This window comes from Drosophila kikkawai, chromosome 2R (assembly GCF_030179895.1).
Source record: "Drosophila kikkawai strain 14028-0561.14 chromosome 2R, DkikHiC1v2, whole genome shotgun sequence".
NCBI classification, from domain to species: Eukaryota; Metazoa; Arthropoda; class Insecta; order Diptera; family Drosophilidae; genus Drosophila; species Drosophila kikkawai.
Genome location: NC_091729.1, coordinates 23,555,899 through 23,580,384, shown reverse-complemented (window position 1 = coordinate 23,580,384; position 24,486 = coordinate 23,555,899). Strand labels below are relative to the sequence as shown.

Below are 24,486 nucleotides of genomic sequence, written 5' to 3'. Positions count from 1 at the left end.
TTTTTGGCAGAAGTGTGACCTGGTTGTAAATTCAGTAGATATCAGGGGTAACAAAAAATGATAACAAAAATCAATATAGATTTTATGGAGGCTCGTAATAATGGCAAACCATTCAGAATTCGGGTATATCCCTTCTTCCCATAATTTAAGGGTATCATGACATTATGCTTTAACCAAATCTCACCCCTCTTTTCCCCCCCAGTTTTACCTTTTTGTTCTACGGTTTGTTCTGCCAATTTTCATGGCTGAAAATGAATTTCGCGCCTGAAAATTTTGCTGGGCAATTTTTATTATCGTCGAAAATTGCCAACCCGCTGGCAAATGTCATAGATTGTGAGACTCCCTTCTGCACTCTCCCAGTTCAATTTTCTGAGCATCTGCTTTGGAAAACTTTCTTTCTTCTATTTTTTCTCTATAGGAGGTTTCGACATGCCATAAACTTGAAGCCATTGACAGACACGCGTAGAACCAGAATCTCTCCCCACTTTTCAAATAAACCAAATTGACAGCAGATGCGGGCAATTGAGAATTTGGGGGGGAAAATATTGGGGATTGGGGGTTGGGGGGATATTGACTTTTGGGGAGAAATGCAATTATGCGATAAAAGCGCAATAAAAAATTGTGTTAATTGCTGAAGAAACACAAAAACAAACTTGCATTGAAATTCGGCACAATATCCACTCCACCGAATGACAACGACGATGTCTTGTTTGCCTTTTCATATTTTACGGCCGCATCAATCTCTCGTCGTGGCCTGAGTGCTGATAGCCGGAATGGTCTTCACTGTACAGTAATAACTTCTCCTGGAATACTCTGACAAAGTGAGTGAGTGGCACTCTTGGCTGTCTCCCCGGTCTGATTGAGTGATGCATCATCATCGTCATCCGTTGGCTCCTGTTAGGGATGACAGGAAATGTCGATATATTGACCCGAAAGTCGATATATAAATTGATAATTTAACATTGCAAAGAATCGATTTTCTACTTTAAATTTATCGTAAAAACATTGCTGAAATTTCGATATATAGATAGATACTTTATCGACATTTCAAACAAAAGTCGATAGGTAAATCGGTATTTTAACGTTGCAAGATATATGTACGATTTTTTCGATATTTAAAATTGAAAATATTAAAGTTTAATCGATACATCTTCTCTTCTCAATATCTGCACCATCCCCAGCTCCTGTTGATGCCACAAATATGATTCCTGTTCATATCTCGCTGAGTGGCCAGGGCAATAAATTCGTTTAATATGCAAATCAAATGCAAATTGATCCGGGATTCAAGAGCGAAGAGAAAGAGGAGGTGCCACAGACTAATTAAAAATCACAAATTGGTCTGGTCTTCGACTTCTGCGCCAATTGCTAATTAGCCATAGATCAGAGATCTCTCACTAGACTGGTTTGTGGCCAAGTTTTCCCCCCAACCGCGGAATACTACCCCCCAACTACCAAATCTGGTTGCGGAGAGACCAAACCCATTTGGCAATACTTTTGCTGGGGTTATTAATCTCCGCTGTCAAGGACATTTCCTTGTGTAATTTGATTTAAATGGCTTGTCTTGTGCACACATAATTTCGTCATTTTTTACCCAACGATCATATCAATAGATTTGTATGGGTACGATCGGTTAAAGCAAACCATTAATCGCACGACCTGACGGTATTTCAACATATAGAAAAACTTGATTCAAGAGGGGAGTGTCCTAGGCAGGTTATCTGTGTGTTGGAATGCCAGAGATTGTCATGAAAACTTAAGTTAAAACACATTAAACTGAAAATTTATTAAGTAAAATCTTTTACACATAAGATAAATAGTTACTTATTTGCAGACATGGTCAAAGTTACAAACTAGAATAAAACTGAAATTCAAGCAGACAAGTTAAGACATCTTAAAGCAGGAGTGCAGTAGCAGTAGCGGTGGGGGTATTCAAGGGGTTTGCAACCCCCATGGAAATTAAGGTTTCTACCACATTGAACAGGTCTGTAAGAAAATATATCTCATTAAAAAGCAATCTAATTAGTAAAAGGTATGTAACTGAACTTACTACAACTACAGCATAGGTAAGACCTATTCCAGATCCTGCCAGGACATCGGACCAATGATGCTTGTAGTCCGAGACTCGACTGAGTGCCGTATACCAGGCGAACATTAGCAGCAAAAACTGCAGCAGGTGACGCAGCATACGGAGGCGATTCCAATGCATTCTGCGTTGCAAGTAAATCTAGAAAAAATATATAAACATTAAGAGGGTTGTGTAATGTTTTTATATTTTTTAAATATATTTTTATACATTTTTTCTATCAACTTACCGCCATGTAGAGCATGGAGTAGCAGGCAAAGCTGGCATGTCCACTGGGAAATGACAGGCGCATATCCTTTAGTCGCTTTGAAGTTATATCCATTGCCGCACAGGTAAAGTCCTCGATATAACGTCCAGCGTTTATGGGATCGTTACAGGTAGTGCCATCCAGCATAACAGGTTGACAGAGCTATTGAAAAGAAATTTAAAAATTATAATAAAAATATATACAAGATAATCTTTCAAAAAATCAATGTTTGATCTATTTAAAATTCTATTAATCTTTGAAAAAATACATTTTTAGCCTATATAAAATTCTTCTTTGTTTCTTTTTTAATTAAAACTTATTCTATTTTGCCTTAAAATCTAGTTTTCCCAACTCACCGTATAAAAATGCGGCCTTAGTCTTCCTATAGCATACTTGGCTATATTTGTGGTGAGCTGTTCAACGCCCAAACCAAAAACAAAAATGCCTATCTTGCGATAGCATTCCAGCAGCCAAAAGGGTAACTCCAAGTGGCAAAGATGATAGCCGCTGCCCAGCCTGTGCTTTTGAAAAGGACCATGCAAGCGGCTATCCTGGGCTCTAAAAAACTCAACCAACAGCATCTAAAAATAAGAAATTAATTGAATATATTCTAAAATAATTTTTAAAAAATAAAAAAGCACTCCAAACTCACCATAGAAGCTGGCAAGGCTCCGCAAATCAAGTAAAGCATCCAGCTGCGCATGGTAGAGTCCTTGTAAGGATGCCTCAACGAAGAATCATTGCAAAAGAAACCCAATTTAACGGGTTCGCCATAGAGTGAAAACCCTAGCATAGGTAGACCCACTGCAAAGGGAAAATAAAAGGAAAATAAATAGAGTTTTGCATCTTTCAAGTGTCCCAGTTGTGGGCTCTTTGGGTGGCCCAGAAGCCAGAATGGTGTCCAATTCTTTATATATATCAACTATATAGGCAAGGTCTGCTGATCCAGCCTTAATTGGACTTGTATAAACACCACGATAGCCATCACCATGATGGTGTGGAAATGAGTCCACACATAATCAAATGAAAAACGCGCTCCCCCTCGCAAAACAGAAAGCCACACAAATTGAATAAAATAAATCAGAGCCAACTCGATGCGCGAATAAATAAATATATATGTATACTATATATCTTTTTGGGGCCCACAAAGGAACCCAAGTAAATAAACACTGCTGGAAACATTTTAGTGGAATTTTGGATATGTTTTTTATTTGAAAACAAGGCGCTACACCTACAGTTCAACAAGGGAATATATTGTATATGGTATAGTAAGTGGAACCCCCACCAGAGCACACTCTGGTCTCTGCTACCAGAGTTCAATTGCTGGCCACATGATAACAGATCGTAAAACGTGTGAAAGGTCGAGGGGGAACATTTTTTGATAATACTTCTAAAAAGAAATACTTCTAAAGCTTAGAGTCCGACTCAAAGAACTGCGCTTCCATTAACTAAGATTTATTTTGGGTTTGATTAGAAGCACAAATCTTCATGGTTGAGTGCTGGGGAAATGGGAACATTTTTGTAAATAGTTTTTCTTTTCAAATTATTAAACTTTGGACTTTTTAAAGTAGAACAAATAGTTTACACTTCTTTGATTTGAAATATAAAAAAGATTTGATTGTTTATTTGGTCGCTGTTAATTGTTTATAGAATATTATATTATATTTATTATTATTATTAATTTGTAAAATTTGTTTACAAACCAATTAAATGTTATACATTTTTGGCTTAGTTATCATCGATTTAATATTAATTAATTTAAAGTTTTAATTAAAAACTCCAAGGGTATACAAGTTACGGCTTCCCAAAAGTTAGTTTTATTTCCTTTTTTTGTTAACTATTTATTATAGCTCACTTCCTTTGCTTGGTTTATTTATAAATAAACGTCATCAAGGGTTTCCAGGTAAACTTCCGTTGGCATATTTGCCTTTTGCCCCCTAAAGTCAATATATTTTGTTTGTTTTCTGTTTTTTTTTTGCTAACAACTCAAAGAGTTTCCTTGACCACAAAATGTGTGCTTGGGATTTCACCCCACAAAATTGCCAACTATAATAAAAAAAAACCAAGCTTGAGTGTCTGTAAAATCCAAACTTTAACCGCAAAAATAACCTAGGCAACAGTTTTGGCTTTTCTATTTTTTTTATTATTTTTATTTCAAAGTTTAAGGTAAACTTTACGTTTTAGTTAAATAAAAAATATATGTCTTTATTTTGCACTTTAAAGAAAATTTTCATAAAAAATTTTTCAGCTATTTTTCGGTAAGAACTTCTCACTTTTAGTAGCCTTAAAACCAAACCTACACATCCTCAAATGGTTTTCGATTTAGGAAAGGTAGATATAAAAAATTCTTCTAAATTTTTATACAAAAAAAAATGAAATCTTCCCTAATCTATAAATTATCCCATTAAACCCCTAACAACTCACCGCAGCTGAGCAGGCAAAGATCCATGAGAATTCTCCCAAAGATTTGACGTGGCCCTCTTAGCGGCAGCTTGCTATTGGCGGCGCCCATAGATCCTCCTCCATGGTTACCCAGAGAGCTTCCGACAAAAGTCGGCAGCTGCAAGTCCAGTTTGACATTATTGTTGTTGTGATTGGCAGTAGTAACTGAGGCGGCTGAGGCAGCGGCTATAATGCTGGCAGCCGTCGGCGAAGAAGGCTCCTCGCTGCTGCTGCTCTGACTTTCAAATCTCTGGAGAGGAGTGGTGTCGCTAACACTACCAGGTCGAAGGCTGCTCATGGTGGAACTGAAGGTTCCTAATCCTGGTTCTGCTTTTTCTTTCGTTTTTGTTATCGGATCAAGCCCAAGAGGCGGCCTCAAATGGTGGCTCTTCTATTGCACATTGCACCTGGTGACCACCCGGGTGGTCATCTTCTTATCGCACACACACAAATATTTGAATAATCCTCGCGGGGAGTGTTTTATTTTATTTTCATTCCTTTTCCTTATTTCGAGGGAATGTGCTAATGGACGCTCCCTTCTTGAAGGCACTGTGATAAGGCTACACTCTCTCGATAATGTTGCTGTAAATTACACGGCGTCGGCGTTTTGTGGGCGGTACGGCGGGAAAATTGGGCAAGGTAAGCCCAGGTAAACAGGCCGCTAAACGCTATTGCGCAAGCGATAAGCAATGAGCGATCGCGATCGGTTGAAAATTTGGTCAAAGAAAAATACTGCTGGCAACGCACAAAGGTAAATAAGAGGTTAAAATCTCTGCAATTATTTGGCCTGCACTTAATATTTGTTTGTTTTCTTTTTAGTCACAACGAAGGTGCTGCTTGTGAGCTATCGCTCTTGCTCCACTTCTTTTCGCACTCTTTTTCCGCTTTTCTATTTGTTTCGCATGCGCAGCAGCGACTCTGCGAAGACGGTAGCTGGCGAGGCCCGAGGAACGCGGAACGAAAGCCCACCACCCGAAAAGATAACGATAACACCGATCCGTACCGTTCGACGCCGCCCGAAGAATTGAGCGGCCGAGTCCAAAATATATCCAGCAGGCAGCAAACAACGAAAACGAAACGTAAACAGCTGCTCGAAGAGAAGAGAGAGAGCAAAAAAGAGGGATACCCATTACAGGTGGATTACGTGGGGTATACTGCGTTTCCCTAAAGTACTATTCATCAGTAGTTTATCATATATTGATCAGAAATTTGTTAGTAATTCATCAACAAACACCTAATTGTGGATTGTTGATGAAGAAATAACCAAGTTAAGGCAATTATGAACTTCCAAAATTGATTTAAATTGAATAAAATTCATCTTAAACTCAGAAGTAAGTTTCAAAATTGAATCTAACCCCAGAATTAATTTAAAAAAAAGTTAAGTTACATAAGTTACATATGTGTGACAGAAAAAAGATACCAAAATATTTTAAATTTATAAAAGTATATACAATTAAAACTCATGTAAATTGATTACACGGTATCCCTTTGTCGAACCTTGTAACTAATGCTTTCTTTTTTGTTTTCTTTTTCTCACACTCTCTCTTTTTCTCAGCCTAGAAGGAAACGCGTGGAATGAAACGAGCTTTGATCAACTTGTAATAAGTTATAGTATTTATTTAAGACATGTTTTGTTTTTATAAACATTAAATAAAAATACAGAAATATGGGGAAATTACAAAAAAATAGTTAAAATATATGAAACTTTTTAAAAAAGCTTTTGAACTTAAGAAATTAAGAAGGTAATAGAAAGAAATATGTTAATCAAGTTTCCATTTTATTGTTTAGTATTTTATAAGTAAATTTAAAACATATTTAATATTATAAAAACTATATCTGAAATTAAATTCGTAGATAACTAGAGTTTTGTCCGTTTGTTTTTTAAAAATTCTTAAAGCTCAACTAATAGTACTTCTTTATAACTTCAACGAAAATAAACCATTTTCTATTTAATAAATTGTTCAATAAACTCGTACCCCCCATCAAAAACTTACCCCATTACCCTAATTCTAGTAAAAACTGAACCTAAATAACCCCAACTGTGTTCCCACATCCCTACCTACATTACCCACTGAGCTTTTCTATTACTCCTTTAGCCTTGACCGGTCCTTGCTGTGTGTTCCATTCCCACAATATACCCTACGCGTTTATAGATAACAGAGAGAGCGTAAATTCTTCCCTCAAATCGTTCCCAGCCGAGTCAGTCACAGCTATTGTATCTGTATCTCTCAGTTATTTTCGTTCAACGGTCGCGTTCGGGTCGATTCCACGTCGCTCGTCCGTTTATTCGAATCAAAGTGCGGATCTCTTAATCGACGTATATTATAGCGCTACCTCTATCTGAATCTGAGGAAGGAGCCAGCACTTTGTGGGTGAAATAAAAACAAAGCTAACGATGACGGAGCAAACAAGGGCTGCTGCCTAAACAGAAAAAGAGACTTTCGCAAGAGGCCAAGTGGCAAAAGGTAAATGAATTAAATTAAACAAAGAAAGTGTGTTTATTTGTGCTGGATATATCTTGGGCGATTTTATTGATTTGCTTGGCCGGCAAACACAAAAGTGGCTCTTGATGGTCACATAAACAAAAGTGCGAAAATAGAGGCGAAAAACTGTGCAAATTGTAGCTCGCGGGAAAAATTCATAAATTATTCAGGTGGGAAAGGGAGAATTACGTGGGCGTGTATTTTGTTTGGTTTAAAATCGATTTCGCTGGTACTCTTCCATGGTCAAGGTTGTTGTTTTTGTTGCGTAAATTAATTGCTATCAATTTTGTCCGTTAAATCAGGCCATTGTGTTCTGTGGAAACCTCTCATCAATCGATACCCAACCCGTCAGCTTATCAATTATTGAAACGCAAAAGGCCAGAGGAATATCTGAAACGCAACATTTGGCATTTCATGGTGCTCAAGCTTTATTATTACTATATATGCCCCGCCCCGATATATTGGCTTTATCGGTGAGAGTTTTCCGCCACTTGGATCTGGGATTTGCCTGAAACAATTCTGGCATTTGGCCAAGTTACAAGCCAAATTACGGGGCAGGTCATAAACATTTTCCATATTAAATACTTGACGTTGCTTCCTGCCACATTTAGGTCCATCAATCAAGATCGAAACTATTATTCTAAGATTTTTGGTTGAATTTTTGAAGACTTTGGATATATTTTGTAAATATTTATGGCTGCACTGTGATTCTGGGATCCTTTAAAAAAATGTAGCTAAAAGTTTTGATAAGAAAAATTGGTAGTAAAAATAGTGTCAGTTATGGTTAAATAATTGCAGTGAAAAATTATTAAATTATTTATTATTATTTACTTTTTTTTGTATTTATTACTATACTTTCTATATATTTATATTTTTACATATATATTTTCTGCATTTACCAACATTTATACCTCACATTTTTATGATTTCTTTAAGTGATTTTTTAGCATTAACTCAAGAAATTCTATCACTTGAATACTTTTGAGATATATTTTTATAACTTGTCTTTCTTATTGAAATTCTATAAGCCTTTGCTTCACACCCCAAAAACTCCCAATGCCTTACTTTTCGATTTTCCAACAAATTTTCCTCACAATTCATATTGAATTTCGTTGTCAAGCTTGTGTAAATTGTTGGCCAACTTCTGCTGACTTCTGCTGACTTCACTTCAGTATGAGAATTTGCCACCAATAATAATCGTTAACAAAGCAAATAAACAAGCGTTTTACATACACCTCCTCGCGACGCGATGGGTTGGTTGAACTTGAGACCACGAGCTCCAACTTTTCAAGTGTCAATTTACCTTCCTTTTCGCCGACAAGTTGTCTGCAAGTTGGTTATAAAAACCCTTTAAGAATATGTGATTTGCGTGTCTGGTTCAGGAGGGAAACTTGAAATTTCCATATGCCCAAAAAAATTCTCGGCATGCACTTGTTGGATTTTTAATGATGCGACCCGGCGCCGGGTTGTTTATGTAAATTGTGAACCATTTCATTAACCGATATGTATGCATATATTTTTGTATATTGTTCGGTTTTTAATTATTTTTCCATCTCGAATGACCTTAATTCGCCGCATGCGTCTGGGGAGATGACACTCGATGGGAGGGGAGGCTGCTCAGCTTGTGGTCGTTGCCCGACGAAAGTTAATCGTTTCAGTCTTAAATTAAAATGATGAGGAGGCGGATTTTGGATGGGGTAGGCCTTCAGCTGTATCTGAAAATCAAAAGTTTTTTATAAGCACTTGTAATGCCGGGCTTAAATGACACATCCTTTGACACCATAAACATGTTGAATTAATGGTTTTTGTGATGTAGAACTAAACGATGCTTTAAAGATTGAGATAAATTATTATAAAATTTATTTTCAAGTACAGAATAAAAGGGGGAAGTGTTAAAAAATAAACCCATCTGTGTATAATTTCTTAAAAACTGCTCAATCATGCTCTTACCAAAAACTGTATACGTTGAAATATTCCAAAATTTTGCAAACTATCATAAATTATTTTGAAGTGAACCAAAAATATACAAAAGGAAATGTTGTTTAAACTTTTAGATGTTCTCGATTTTGTTGCCAAGGGCTACAAGCCAAAATAGATTGTTCTAGTTTTGTAGAATTTAATTAAACAAAAGCGTAAACATCCAAGACAATTTATGAAATCATTCATTTTATTAAATCACACCTTAGCTAGACATTTCGAAACTTATTTTATGACTAAAGCATTTCTCAAACACAAGAAATTAGTCAATGTTATGGTATCTTTTTTATTGTAAAGTCACTCCCCTACCCCACTTAGATATTTTATCTTGCATTGCGATAGGATAATGCTAATATTTGCAGATATGTAGTGGAAGCAAGATTAATCGTTTATTAATGGGTCAACATGCCCCCTGCCACATGGCTGGCTATTTTTAGCCTGATTAAAACTCTTTTTATTTCCGGGGGAGCTGACAATTAAAAAATAATCTCAAGCCAAACAATCTCAAGTGCGTGGAAGCACGCTCTCTTCACTCACTCAATCCGATAATATCTTGTATTCCATTCTTTAATTAAGACTGCCTGCTGCTTCGGTTGTCATTCGTTAAAAAATGGAGAAGCCAAGAACATTCATCAGGAGAATCTCTGGAGACTAGCATAAAATAGCAATCAGGGGAGTCCGAGGATCGTCTGCTATCTATAAATAGACGGTTGCCTGATCGAATGCATTGGCCCGGTTGCCTTGGCCTGGCCATAATCGTGAGTGAGGCTCCTTTTCAGTGGCTTTTCTCGGTTCTGGGGAGTTCTTTGCTCCTTGGTAGAAATGCCAACTTAAATTCCGACTGACGTTTGCCACTTGGTCAGTTGTGGTTTTGTCAAATTAAGGCCTTGTTCGAGTCGAAGCAGTCTCAAGGAGGCCAAGGCCTGGGCCTCTACTTGGTCATTATAACGCCCCGTTGATGGCCAAGTTGATTGCACTAAATTATAGAAATTCGACAGGAACTAGCAAGGAGGGGGTAGTTATTCTGGCTAAGAAAGAATGTTAAACTTGGCTTATTCTGACTTTTAAAGGTCGAAGATTTTTAAATGAAATTAAATTTTGTTGTAAGTTATACAGAAAATATTCTGTAGATCAAATAGATCTATATTTTAGGGAATCTAGAGCGATCAAAATATATATATATTTTTTTTAATACAAGGGGTTATTTGTGGATCCAAAATATAACAAAACTCGTTGGTTTTTTTTTATATTTTTTAATAACAGGAAATTATGTGTACAAATGTACATACATATGTACATATGTATATAGCTTTTTTTTATTGCAATAGTGCCATAAATATTTATATAGAACTGATAAATAGCTAAAATAAACAATGAATTTTTAAATCTTCCAACAATTATTGCGGAATTTCAGTTCCAGATTGAGAATTTTATGGCATCACCTTGTGTTTGCGCTGAAAAAAAAACATAAGAAACTTTATTTACTTAAAAAAATTATAACACTTAAAGACAAGTTTATCTGGTCTTTACTTTTCGGGTCTTAAAAAGCGAGACCAGAAACCGGCTCTAAAAGATCTAAAACGTTTTATATGAAACAGCTTTAATCTACACAACTTTCATTGAAGAATTTTAATTAAAAAATACCAAGAACAAATAAAAAATCAAGTAAAAATAAAAAAATCTGGGAAATTTATTGCTCATTGAAAGCGGCACCACTTAACCATCGTATCAATTGTATTTGAAAGCCAATAAATCATTCCTCTTCAATCTCAGCCATTTACGCACAACTACGTGAATAAAGAAATGGGAAAAAAGAGAATTCATCACACAGCTGGTCTTATCACGAGGGAATCCTCAACTTATTACTCATACGGCGAATCATTCAACAAATTAGCTTTTATTCATTTATCTCCTTCTTTCATTCGGCAGCAAAAAAAATAAAAAATAAAAAATTAAAAGACGAAACGTAAGCTCACACTTAAGCTCAAGTTCACTGCCAAGCTCCACCAGAGAGAGCGGACAGCAAGCCAAAAGCTTGCAGCGAAAAGCTTTGGCACCCAAAACCGAGGGTATCCAAGTGGAATAAAATGAGTAACGAATCTTCATCAGCAAGTGAAACAACACCGCTGCGGCGGCCCGAGACTCAAGCGACCGACAACGTGGCCCACAGACAGACAACGGTGACGGTTATTAACAATACCAATAATAACAATAACTACGGAGATAGTACAGTGGCGGTGCGTTTGCAAGGCGGAGACGGCTTAGTAGTACAGCAGCAACAAGAGCAGGAGCAGCTGCCACAACCACCTACAGACATGGACACCAACAAGCGAATTCTCTGCCGCGTTGGCCTGGATATATTAATATTACTGTGCGGTGAGTAAAGGCTGCCATTTTACACCTGTTCACCTCGAAGTTCAATGCGAAATTTCCATCGCATTCAAGTTATTTACACCTGAACGCCGCGTGTTTATTGTCTGTCGCAATTGTTTATTATTTTTTTTTTGTGTGTGCATGTATGTTTTTATGTAATTTCCACAAAGCTCTGCAAAGCTCTCTCTGTGTTGCTCTCCTATTTCGCTCTTGTAGACTCTCTTGGAAGAATCTTTTTTGTTTGGGATTTGCATAATTTTCAAGATTAATGGCCAAACGCAGTATTTATCCTATATCCATTTGCTGACTCAAGTTGAATGTGAATTTTTCTAGTTACAGCCTGAGTAATAAATATACTACAATTATAACAGGAAAATTTCTCATAAATAAAGATTAAAACAATAAAGTTGTAATAGCTGCAAGGAGGAAAATTACTCACAAACTGAATTTTCTAGTAAAAAAACAGAGAAAAGGGGTTTTCAAATTTAATCGTGAAATAAAATGTTAATAAAATATTCACAAATAATATTTGTTAATAAAAATTCTAATAAAATGAGGATATTGCTACCCTAAAATATGCTTTCCTATCAAATTAAAAGGAAACCACACAATTCCACAGCATTCTGTATATTTCCTTATATCAATTTCCATTTTGCAATACAATCTACACAAATATTTCCCCAGTGTATAGGTGTTTTTTGTGACTTTGCCTTGCCTTTATTTTTATTTGCTTAGCAAACAGTAAAAAATAAAAGCGGTGACAGTTAAATTGTGTCAGGTAAAGGTGGACAACCTGCCCGTGCTGACTGACGGTGTTGCATTTGGTTCGTGGGAGTTACACAATTCCCAATCAGCAGTTTCTTGGGTTCCTCTTTAAACTTTATCAGCATTTTGCTAAGGAAACCAGACAAAGCAAAAGTTGAGAAAGCAATGACAAAATTTTCAAGTGTACCTGTACTTCTTTTCCATGGAAAAACCCCTATCTTAAAGGGGAATAACATTCTAAAGTCGAGATAAATTTGTTCTTAAAATAGGTACTTATCATAAACCATACTAAATATCAAATTATTTCCTATGATTATATAAGTATTCTATATTTAGGGAGTTTTTAATAGATATAATAGATCCTTAAAAATAAATCTTCAAAGTCACCACTTTCAAGTCTCTCTTGAATACCAAGACCTATAGAGTTACTATCCCAGTTTTCGATAAGATATTTCTGATTTTATAACCTTTTATCTAGATTTTCCGAGCCCCTATACATGATCAATGGCTTGCTTTGTTCCCTTAACCGGTTTTATGGGAGAATTTCTCGTACAAATTCAAATCATTATTAAACTTTGCTGATTAGCTACCTCACCTACCTGGCGGCGGTTGAGTCATACCCCACCCTGGTATTTTTGTGGATTTTTGCAATTGGCACTACAACTGAAAAAGCAAACTTGAAACGCTCGCCATATTTGTCCAACTGATAGAAGCTGCTACCTTAAGTAGTTGGGTCGCCTGCCTTGTACTGAATTTACGGCTTTATTGTTTGGCTGTAGATCACAGACAGTTTACCCAACGGGATATACATAGGTACATATATATATTTAGCACAGATACTTCCTTGCAGCATAAAAGCATGACACATGATTTAACCCCAGGTAGAGCCACAAGATTCGCAATTTTGTTGACTCATCAGGGGACTGACTTTAAGATCCAGACAGTAAAGCCAAAGCCCCAAATGAATCATACGGGAGAGAGTCTTATTTATAAGTATAATAATATAAAATTATGATAAGCTATGTAGTAAAGCAAAAGCTTTTGGGTTAATAAATATTTCAGCCAAAAAATCACCACTATCTTATATGAAGAGTTTGTTTAATCAATATTTAGATTAAAGCCCAAAAAATATATAAAGATATGAGGGTAATAAGCCTACCTACGAAAAGTATCCTAATCTAAAACTCGTGCCGTGTGCACATGGCTAGTTCCCAAGATTATAAATGGGATTTTTTTTTCTATCGATTTGTCAACAACCTAAAAATGAAAAACCCCAAAAGTTCTTTTGAATAAATTAAAATGCAAGACAAAATATCGTTTTTTGTTTTACGAATAAATTCCAATTAGTTAAATCTGTTACCACATCAAAGAATGCATTTGAAATTCTTGTTTTTAGTGGGTCGAGATTAGTTTCTGTTAAATCTATCGGTGGATGCATCTGATGGTCTCCGCGTCTGTCGTCAACTAATTTTGGGTGTAAATTACTCTTGACGCTAGACAAACGCTGATAAAGTGATTTTTTTGGGGGGAAAAGAGACCCAAGACGCGACGATACCGTGACGAGTGTGTCGGAGGCACTTAACCAAACAAATTCTTGGCCGACTCAGACCAAGACCTGAACCGCAGTTTGACGTTAATTGAATGCGAACGAGCTGCGGCACAAACGCTTGCTTGTGCCTCTTTCACCTTTCTCCTTGAAGTTTGGGGGCAGAAGGTGGAGTCATTAAACCCATAAAAGATATACTGAAATGCATATCGGAGGTCGTCGTTTTTGGGGAACTACTTCTCCTACCCATTCCCTTCAGCTACTTCAATAATTTATCGAGCGTGATTGCGGGGATGCGTGTTTGCTTTTTTGGGGGCAGGAGGAATTCTTCTTTTCAATTTGACCAAAAACTAAGTAGAAAGAATAATATTTATGCAGTGCATTTCGGGCATGAGGCAATTGTTGTTGTTGTTTACCTTCCAGCCAACAATGAACAGGCCCAGAAAATAGATACAGATACAGATACAAATGCAGATACAGATGGAAAGATACAAAGATACGTGAAGAAACTGCCCCTGCCTGTGGTGATAAATGTTGTTGATTTTTCCATGTGATTTTTTTTTTTTTGGCAGGGACAATAAGTAATGAACATTTAATTGCCAGCAGCAGAGCTCATGACTCATATGACCTGTCAGAGAGCTCTGAGAGAGAGAAAGGTTCAAATCAAAGTCCCTCTACCTGTGTGTGACTTCTCTGAGATGCGGGCGAGCTGGGAAAATTCCTGGTAACCAATACACGTGGTAATTTACGTGTCAGCCATGAAAATTGCCAAAAAACCCACATCAATAACTCTGATTTTTAACGGTCACTGTCCTTCTCCCCTGATCTCATCAATTGAATCGGTTCAAAGTTTGCCTTGGTTCAGTCTCATCCTTAATCTGTCTGATTGCTGGAGTTGTCTTTTAGAACTACTATATCTCTGGGCATTAATTGCCTTTAATTTGACTTCCGTCATGTCTAATTAATGCCGCAAGTACAAGTCAGACGCTTTTAATTAGAAGCCGGCCCCGTCTTTGGGGTCAGATTTGAGTAGAGAATTGTCTACTGCAAATATGTGTCTTCGTTTAACAAGAACAAGATAACTTGTAAAGAGCAAACATTTGGTAAGTTGAAAAGAAAGCGGCAAGTCTTGTCGGCACTTCTAGCAGCATCTCAAAGAGATAAAAAGATGTAAAGATACAAAGATACTTATGTATCTTCAGCGTAAAACGGTGGTGATCTTTTTGGTGGAAATCTGATTGTGTAGAGTGGGCCTGAAGTGGGTGCGTTTACCTCTTTGTTTAGCAAACAATTTGTTTATGTTGCGGCTCATTCAGAGCCAGCGGCGGCGTCTTTATTATTGAAACGAACTTGACACCAAATGGACAGCGTTGTTGTTTTTAGATTGCGGCCTAGGTGCGTTAGATACAATTCGGTTGAATGCAGTCCCCCTTTCTGAAATATTAAATTAAACATTTCCGCCGCAGCTCCCGTATAATAATAATTTTTAAACGGCGTATGTCACCCCCATAAAAAAAGAAAAACGAAACACGCACAAAACTATCAACAGAATGGTTATGGTTTTTTATGACATTTAACACAGTTTTTTCTGAGTTTTCCCTGAAGTTCGATCTAGTTAATCTCTGGCTTATGTAGCCCAGAATCTTTATATATGCATATATCTTTCTATAGATCACCCGACACTTTCATTTTCTCTGCCCCGCAAAGTCATAAAAACATTTTTGAGAGAGCTACCGACAGGATTAGGGTTTTGTATAGGAAAAAAAGACCACTTGCTGTTTGTAATATGACGCTAATCTCGGCCAGGAATTCCCTCTCAATAACTTTCCCAGACGTCGTCGGCGATCGTTAAACATCCCGAGACAATGCCACTGATCTAGATTTAGGGACCTGACTGAGGCAGCTGCTTCCCAAAAAGAAAGCAGAAAGAAATAGGGAAGGGAGATGGCATTGTGTCACCCACCTTAAGGGACCTCATTCTGTGGCAAAAAAAAAAAGTAATTTAACGCAGAGACAAGTCGCCATCGAGTGCTGGCCCTGCACTTTTAGTTTTCCTAGCCTAATGAGCACTCCAGATCGTTGGGCCAGAACTCCATACTCTCCCTCGCCTGGCTGACTATAGGGGTTCATCGACATTCAGAGAGTTCTGCCTCTAGCAGGTAGTATGCCTCATTGCAGAAAGGCAATTAGAGGCTAAATGGAGCGCTTGGAGCCCTGGGCTAATGCAATTTTAATTATCCACTAGATAGATGTGTTCTTGCTGCTGCTGCTGCTTAAAACAAATAAAGAAGCCAGGAGAAGGCAGGCCATCCATCAATCAACACGCTTTACAATTTGTCTAAAATATTATTAATGCCAGGGAATTTTTAATTAGACAGACAAAAGGGGAGATATGAAACCCCTTAAAACCCCGCACACGTTCGCCTGTCACGGGAAATCTTATCACCCGGCTTAGACATATCATAAGTCAATAGAGGGTTCTCTGCTCTTCCCTCTCTAAGCCCCTATGACCTACTAAAGATGAAGGGGGGTTTTACCAAAATATATATATATTGATAAATGTGACATTTTCTATTATTTTCTATAATTTCTATTTTCTATTTTACTTGCAGTTGGTTTCCCCATACTAATATTCTTTTTGCTGGGCGATCCCTACAAAAGGGGCTTCTTCTGCGATGACGAGTCACTGAAGCATCCATTCCATGACTCCACCGTACGGAATTGGATGCTATACTTCATTGGAGTGGTGATACCAGTTGGCGTGGTAAGTGTGTGGGCTGATGGACAGCTAGAAATTGTGTCAAGCAGCTGTCGGATCCGTATACTTGAGCAAAGATTGCGCAATCGCCTCAAGTTCAGTTGTCAGCACGTTACACCAGAGAGGGAGGGAGAGAGCAAGATCTGTTGCAAGATACACACATTCCGGGTGGATGTTTAATGTCCACATGTCGGCAATTAAAGCTAGAGCAACACAACATGTGTTTGGCTCTAGAAAACGAAAATTCGACCCATTTTCGAGGCCCTGTCATAAATATTTGCATGCTCGCGCGCCCTAATGACTTTCAGAAAAAGGGTTTTACGAGCTGCTAACTCTTTGGAACTTGAACTCATTTATGTTTCCTTTTTTTTCCTTTTAACCCTACAGATAGTCATCGTGGAGGTCATAATTGCCCAGAGCAAGGCCAGGCGTAATAATGGCAACTCCAGCGGGCGTAGGTATGTCTTTATGAACTACGATCTACCCGAGTGGCTCATCGAATGCTACAAGAAGGTGGGAATCTATGCCTTTGGAGCTGTGGTCAGTCAACTGACTACGGATATAGCCAAGTATTCCATTGGCCGGCTGCGTCCTCATTTTATGGCGGTAAGTGCATTATATCTGGACGATAATTTCACAGCAAATATCTTCGTTGCATTCTGACATTGCCAATTAATTTTAATCTGCAACATGTGCAGCAAAGACAAGGCGACACTGACTGTGACACTGACAGCGACAACGAAGACAAATCCCATGTCGAAGTAGGAGAAAAGCCATTGGACATATCCCCAGGGGGACTTTGGGGACAATGTCAAAACGCACACGAAGCGAGGAAGGGGTTATAAATAGTTTGGGGTCTAAAAGGGGAACATCAAGGCAGTCTCTGGGGTTTGATATAATAATTAATGTTTAAGGAAAATTTTAAAAATTAATATGGAGCTATATTGAGTAGATTAGTGAGTTTAAAATATGATATACAAAGATATAGGGCCTTAAAAACAGATTAGTTTTAAATTTAAAGCTTTTTGAAGTCGTTAAAGCTAGCTTGATTTTTTATACAATACAAAAAGATTTAAAATAAATAAACAAAATTTAAATTGAAATCCTTATAAACACATCTTTGGATCACTGAACTTGATCAGAAATTCCCTCAATTTAAGGTCATAATAAGAAGTAAACCATTTGTTGTTGTTCAGACAATCTTCAGAGTATTTATAAATTGGTGCAACCCCAAAAATAAAGTTCCCAGACCCGGAGTTGCTTTTTGTTTATTTATGATATTTTGACTGGATGTCAGACAAATTCATAAATATTCGCGGCAAGTGGCTTGTTAGCCTGCTATCTTGCGGATCGTTTCAAGAGATCTCATAGGGATGGCCACAGGGATATAATCTATATAAAAGGGGAGCCCAGAGCTATACAGAGCCGCCCTATTGTTTAGTGAAAAGCGGCAACCGGGTAAGATGCAAGTGCAGCTGTTGCCGCGACTCTAATTTGCGGCACATGTTGGAGTCTCAGACGAGGAGGAGCTCTTCTTAACAAAAGATTGCAGCTTAAGTTCAAGTCATCGTTTTTGTATTGCTTTTCTTAAACATTTCCTTTTTCCTCTCATTCATCCGCCCACAGGTGTGCCAGCCCGTGATGCCCGATGGCTCCACCTGCGACGATCCCGTGAATGCGGGCAAATACATTCAGGAGTTTACGTGCAAGGGTGTCGGCTCCTCGGCTCGCATGCTCAGAGAGATGCGACTCTCCTTCCCCAGCGGCCACTCTAGCTTTACCTTCTTTGCCATGGTCTATATGGCGGTAAGTCTTTTGTTATAATTACACGATCTCCAGGTGCCTCAATTGTTCTCTCTTTGTGGCTTACAGTTGTACCTGCAGGCACGCATGACGTGGAAGGGCTCCAAGCTGCTGCGTCACTTCCTACAGTTCCTCTTCATCATGGTGGCCTGGTATACGGCTTTGAGTCGAGTCTCAGACTACAAGCATCATTGGTCCGATGTGCTGGCGGGATCACTGATTGGCTCCACGTGCGCCTTGGTTGTGGTGAGTTGGATTTTGTTTTATGTTCATTAAAAACCTTAGGAACCTAACCCTAGCTTGGCTTTATTATATGTTTTCTATGCATGTTTCTTGTACCAGTTTAGCTTTTTAGCTTTATTTTATTTTGGTTTTTTTAAGAGATTCACACTTCCATCGTATTTTTTTTAGAGCTACTGTCTGCCCCAGAGTTGGTTCAATTTTCAGACAGTTTGGCCCGCCGCCAAAGGCAAGGCGGAGTGAGCGAGGATCATACAGAGAAAGAGAGAGTATCATATATAGCTTAGTATCAGCTTATGACATTGTAAAGAAGATTAGCAATTAAAGCCTCACAAATTCTGCATATCTATATAAACCCCACCGACTACTATTCATTATTAACCTGGTGGCGGCGACCATTAGCCTTAATTGAACTGCGGGAAGCAGTCAACTTCTTCTCCGAATTGGCAGAACTCAACACCTAGCCATGGGGCACTTGCGTGTGGTGCCAATCAATGCCACAAATGCCATCTAAACGAAGCACAAGAGCTGGACAGCTGGTCACCTGGAGGAAAGTCAATGCAGGTGCCACGATTGTAATTTCACGCTTCACTGGCTAGAGAGAGGGGAGGTTTCCAGGGGGAGGAATACGAGGGGCAGTCATATTTCTGGGCGATTCAATTAGAGAGATATGAAACGAGTTAGGAGAAGGTCATTGCCGAAACATACTTTTAGGAGCAGAGGTTTTAAGATGAGGAACAGGAAGTGAGGTGGATTGCAGGCGTAAATTTATAGGTTTTATTTTAAAAATATCTTATTTTTTACCTTTTTTGTATCATAAAAATATAACATTTCAAGTATAAACTATATTATTTGTCAAAATTATAATTAATCTTATATTAAATCTCCCTTTTCAGGTCAACTTTGTCTCCGACTTGTTTCAAAAACCCAGCACGAAATCCTATTTGCCGCGTACAGCGCAAGACATGAATGCAACCCAAGGGCCAACGCCGCCGAATCAGGGTATCCGTGTTACCACAAACTAACCCGTTAAAGGAGCAGTGCCTCACAACTATTACAAATTCCATGAGTTGTAGCCGAAGCTGCTCTCGATTTCTGTCCGGATTTCTTTATCGGCCAAGCCAAGCTTTGCTAAAAAACCGATTAATATATTTATGAATGAATTTGCATTTTGTGTGCGTGAGTGTGTGATCTGCAAGTGCACTTAGGTATGTCCTTAAGTGTCCTTAAACGTAAGCTAGCGCAATTGAGAGAGATATAATATCCAACTGTGTGGGACGATATTTATTTTACTATTTAATTAAGCAATTTTAAACTGACGCAACAATTTCCACAAAAACAAGTGACCTTCGAGAAAAAGAGCTGCACAAATATGTAATAAAAAGAAGCGAAGGAAACAACAAGTATTATTTGTAAACTGAGAATTAAGCCTTTGGATACGAAAATATATTTTAATTAGTTCTAAGATGATCTTAAAATAAATAAGTTTAAATTATGACTTTAATTGATGGTTTTTATTCGAGTTTCTATGGGAAAATATATACATTTAATTTTTTATCGCATTTAAATATTGGTTTTATTTTCAACGCGAAAAGTCAAATTAACGCGCTACATTTGTGAGTTTTTGCAGTATTTTCCTTGTTTGCTGGTATATTTTCATAGGTAATCGATATATCGATATTTTATGGTATATTTCCAAGCTAGGGCCACTCTAGAATATTTGTACACAACATAAACCGGCTCGTTGCTCGATTTTTCGCCGAAAAAAGGTTAATTACTTGAATTAAACTAAACACAAACTAAATTCTTAACTCGGATAACCCAAGGCAGATGTTGCACCTTTCCTTGCAACTAGTATAGAACTTAGATTACCAGAAATCAGCGATTTCCGCACCGCACCCATGACGTGTCACTCTCGCCCACCAAAGCGTTCTAATCAATTAATTGTGTTTTTCAGAGATTTAAGCCCTAGAAATGATTACCGACGTGCAATTGGCCATTTTCTCCAACGTCCTGGGCGTGTTCCTGTTCCTGCTGGTGGTTGCCTACCACTACATTAATGCCAATACGGGAAAGTGAGTAGAATCTATAGACAACACCCGGGCGACATCAACAATAATCAATCAATTTTTATTATTTTCAGGCCAATCTCCAAGGCAAAATGATCTTCGATGTTTCCGCTAACAAGTTAATGTATAATGATAACGATAATGCTGCTTCATTCGCAAAATAAATAGTTGTGTAAATCTAGTCGAGGATATCGTTAATGGCATCCTTCATGGACTGAACATCCTCGAGGGTTTCCCCGCATCTCTGCTCCTTGGCTTTTGTGTAGAAGGTTCGGTGTGTTTGGTGGCCAAAGCTGAAGGCCTTGATAAAGGGAAAAGCTTTGTTTGCAGCGGCGGGCACCACCACCTCGTCCACCTCCATGGAATTGGTCTGGCTCTTGGATGGCCGCTTCTCTTTGGCCTTGTCCTTGCCCTGATCGAATCGGTAGTTGGCCGGAAACTTGTGCACTGTGATGCAGTGATCCTTGCGCTGTCGGGCAGTATGGAACTTGGTGGAGCATTCCTCCAGGAAGCAAGAGTACATGGGCTTGTCCCCGCGATCCACGCTGGCGGCAAAGTAGAAATCGTGGGTTTCGGTGATGTGCAAATCCAGTAAGTGGGCAGTGGGCAACATCCGCCGGCACTGAGCGCAGCTGTAGGTCTGCTCTTTAGTCCTGTTCCCGCTGCCCTTTGCCGGGGCATCTTTGGCATCCAAAATATCATCCAATTCCACCAGAACGCCGAGTTTCTTGAAGGGCGGAATTGTGAGCGGTGGGGGATCCGTGGGCTTTATGAATCCCGGCGGCGTTTCACTTAGTATTTGGATGAGCTGCTCCTTTGAGAGGAGAATAGGAGAGGTCGCAGCCACAGGGTCCATTTTGTCTATGCTCCAAACTTGTTTTGTTTTGGTTTCTCTTATTTGCGCTGGTCACACGTTTATTTCAAAGCTTGCTTCATATTCTTCAAATTTCTGTTAAAAATAAATGGGAAATTCAGCTCCTAAAAAAATAATTATATGTAAAATGTAAAATAGCTTTAAAATTGTATTAATTAAGATTTTAATTTATTTTTATAATGTAGTATTTTTCAGTATTTAAAATGCAAGGCCAGTATATTTTCTTCCTCCGAGCTGCCAACTTAATGCAATTTTTCCTCCAAGTTGGCAGCTCCTGGGAGCACATGTGAAAATCGGTTCTTTTGAAAAACGAAGCTAACACCGCGTGGTGTTTTTGCTGTCGATTTTTCCTTTATTTTCCTTTCATCGCGTGGAAAATAAACAAATCCTGCCAGGATGAGTCTGTACAATTTCAAGAAGATCATGGTGGTCCCACCGGCCAAGGTAGGTGTCCCCCGGAGACCCGTGTCCAGCGGAGCACCCCTCGAGATGCTGACCTAACCTCACTGCAGAGGTGTTTACCTGGTGCGCAGTTTGTAAATAATGCGGGTTTTATCTCTCCTTGCAGGACTTTATCGACATTATGCTGTCGAAGACACAGCGTAAGACCCCGACAGTCGTCCACAAGGGCTACAAGATATCCCGGATCCGGGCCTTCTACACCAGGAAGGTCAAGTACACGCAGCAGAACTTCCACGACCGCTTGTCGCAGATCATTCAGGATTTTCCCAAGCTGGACGATGTGCATCCCTTCTACGCGGATCTGATGAACGTGCTGTACGACAAGGATCATTACAAGCTGGCGCTGGGTCAGCTGAATACAGCCAGGCATTTGGTGGACAAGTGAGTAGTACCTGCAACTTGTAATCCGGTGAAATCCAGCTAACAGTTATCTTCTTTCAGTGTTGCCAAGGACTATGTACGCCTCTTGAAGTACGGCGACTCGCTGTACCGCTGCAAGCAGCTGAAAAAGGCTGCTCTGGGTCGCATGGCTACTATTTTAAAGCGCCAGGCTTCCAACCTCACATATTTGGAGCAGGTGCGCCAGCATTTGTCGCGTCTGCCCACCATTGATCCCTACTCGCGCACCATCATCATCTGCGGCTTCCCAAATGTGGGCAAGTCATCGTTCATCAACAAGATCACCCGTGCCGATGTGGAAGTGCAGCCCTATGCCTTCACCACCAAATCCCTGTATGTGGGCCACACAGATTACAAATACCTACGCTGGCAGGTGATCGACACACCTGGCATCCTGGATCATCCGCTGGAGGAGCGTAATGTGATCGAGATGCAGGCCATTACGGCCTTGGCACATCTGCGCGCCTGTGTCCTGTACTTCATGGACATCTCCGAGCAGTGCGGTCACTCGCTGGAAGAGCAGGTGAAGCTGTTCGAGAGCATCAAGCCCCTGTTTACCAACAAGCCCCTGATTCTGGCCATCAACAAGATTGATATCCTCACACCCGATGATTTGCCAGCGGAGCGAAGGGAGATAATCACCAAGCTGCAAGAGGACAAGAATGTGCCCGTGATGCTCATGTCCACAGTGCAGGAGACTGGTGTGATGGAGGTGAAGACAGAAGCCTGCGAGAGGCTGCTTTCCTACCGCGTTGACCAGAAGATGCGCACCAAGAAGGTGGACAACATTTTGAACCGCCTGCACGTGGCCATGCCAGCGCCACGCGACGAGAAAGTCCGTGCTCCCTGCATCCCAGAGCAGGCCTTGGAACGCATCCAGCAGAAGGCCGACAAGGCGGAGCGCAAGCGCAAACTGGAGAAGGAGATCGAGGAGGAGATGGGCGACGACTACACGCTGGACCTCAAGAAGAACTACAGCGAGATACCCGAGGAGGAGCGCTACGATGTCATTCCCGAGTTCTGGGAGGGTCACAACATTGCGGACTACATCGATGCCGACATTTTCGAGAAGCTGGAGGAGCTGGAGCGTGAGGAGGGTCTGCGGGTGGAGAGTGGCGCCTACACCGTGCCGGATATGACCATGGACCAGACGCTCAAGGAGATTCGCGAGATGGCCAAGCAGATACGAGGCAAGCGCTTCGAGCTGCGCGACGAGAAGCGTCTGTCATCCAGGAAGAACAAGCCCGTCATTCCGCGTCACAAGCAGCCCAAGGTGCGCGATCGTTCCGTCAACAAGCTGGTCCAGACGATGGAGGGCCTGGGTGTGGACATGTCTGGCAGCGAGACGGCCAACTTCACCAAGTCTGTGGTCGATCTGCGTCGTGCCCAGGTGGCCGTCGGCTCCAAAAAGGTGCCCAAGGTGGCGCTACTCGACAAGGAGTCCTCTGCGGTGGTAAAGAAGACTGGCCTGCCCCTCAAGCGGGCCCCATCGCGCGACACGCTGGGCATCAAGAACCTGGCCATCCGCAAGAAGGCGCAGATTATGGCCAAGCGGGACATTGCCAAGAAGGTTACCAGGAATACGCTCAAGGGAGAGGCGGATCGCTTCATTGGCACCAAGATGCCGAAGCATCTGTTTTCGGGCAAGCGTGGAACGGGCAAGACGGATCGCCGTTAAGCTCTGTTGCCGCCCTGGCTGGTTAAGTGATTCTACCTGGTATAAATTAAGCGATGTATCTTTATTCTTCATAAATAGCCTTCTTCAAATACAAGATTTGTATTTTTACAAAACAAACGAAACATTGGGTGTCTACTTTTTGGGGTTAAGGTGGGAGAATTGAAGGAGTTGTGTTAAATTGGATAAATTTTTTCCTATATCAACAAGCATCTTAAGCCAGCTTTTCTGCAATTCCTAAGAATATCCTTATTTATCATAGAATTTTCCAGAAAACAAAGTTTCCCCCG

General features: G+C 39.7%; 5 protein-coding genes across 6 annotated transcripts; 3 read left to right on the top strand and 2 right to left on the bottom strand.

Moving 5' to 3' along the window:
- Window positions 1-1,753: 1,753 nt before the first annotated feature.
- Window positions 1,754-5,795, bottom strand: wun2 (wunen-2). The gene is made up of 6 exons (XM_017169437.2): window positions 4,755-5,795; window positions 2,983-3,134; window positions 2,687-2,911; window positions 2,313-2,492; window positions 2,048-2,224; window positions 1,754-1,983 (listed from the first exon to the last, which is right to left on the bottom strand). The coding sequence occupies exons 1-6, from the start codon at window positions 5,068-5,070 to the stop codon at window positions 1,966-1,968; spliced, it is 1,068 nt and encodes a 355-aa protein (XP_017024926.1). The 5' UTR covers window positions 5,071-5,795; the 3' UTR covers window positions 1,754-1,965.
- A 1,221-nt stretch (window positions 5,796-7,016) lies between these two features.
- On the top strand, window positions 7,017-20,221 carry wun (wunen). 2 transcript variants are annotated; one of them, XM_017169400.2, is made up of 7 exons: window positions 7,017-7,237; window positions 11,162-11,608; window positions 16,529-16,680; window positions 17,062-17,280; window positions 18,301-18,480; window positions 18,547-18,723; window positions 19,614-20,221. In XM_017169400.2, the coding sequence occupies exons 2-7, from the start codon at window positions 11,320-11,322 to the stop codon at window positions 19,740-19,742; spliced, it is 1,146 nt and encodes a 381-aa protein (XP_017024889.1). In that variant the 5' UTR covers window positions 7,017-7,237; window positions 11,162-11,319; the 3' UTR covers window positions 19,743-20,221. The 2 variants fall into 2 exon arrangements, with proteins under 2 accessions (XP_017024889.1, XP_017024890.1); XM_017169401.2 differs by lacking the exon at window positions 19,614-20,221 and adding an exon at window positions 18,889-19,072.
- Window positions 20,222-20,671: 450 nt separating this feature from the next.
- Window positions 20,672-20,967, top strand: LOC108076194 (dolichyl-diphosphooligosaccharide--protein glycosyltransferase subunit 4). Its single transcript, XM_017168927.2, has 2 exons — window positions 20,672-20,792; window positions 20,861-20,967. Exons 1-2 carry the CDS (start codon window positions 20,692-20,694, stop codon window positions 20,880-20,882), a joined length of 123 nt encoding a protein of 40 aa, XP_017024416.1. The 5' UTR covers window positions 20,672-20,691; the 3' UTR covers window positions 20,883-20,967.
- Window positions 20,827-21,728, bottom strand: l(2)k10201 (lethal (2) k10201). Its single transcript, XM_017168926.3, has one exon. The coding sequence runs from the start codon at window positions 21,640-21,642 to the stop codon at window positions 20,965-20,967; it is 678 nt and encodes a 225-aa protein (XP_017024415.1). The 5' UTR covers window positions 21,643-21,728; the 3' UTR covers window positions 20,827-20,964.
- Window positions 21,729-21,944: 216 nt separating this feature from the next.
- On the top strand, window positions 21,945-24,321 carry Non1 (nucleolar GTP-binding protein 1). The gene is made up of 3 exons (XM_017169390.3): window positions 21,945-22,104; window positions 22,229-22,503; window positions 22,564-24,321. The coding sequence occupies exons 1-3, from the start codon at window positions 22,057-22,059 to the stop codon at window positions 24,197-24,199; spliced, it is 1,959 nt and encodes a 652-aa protein (XP_017024879.1). The 5' UTR covers window positions 21,945-22,056; the 3' UTR covers window positions 24,200-24,321.
- Window positions 24,322-24,486: the final 165 nt, after the last annotated feature.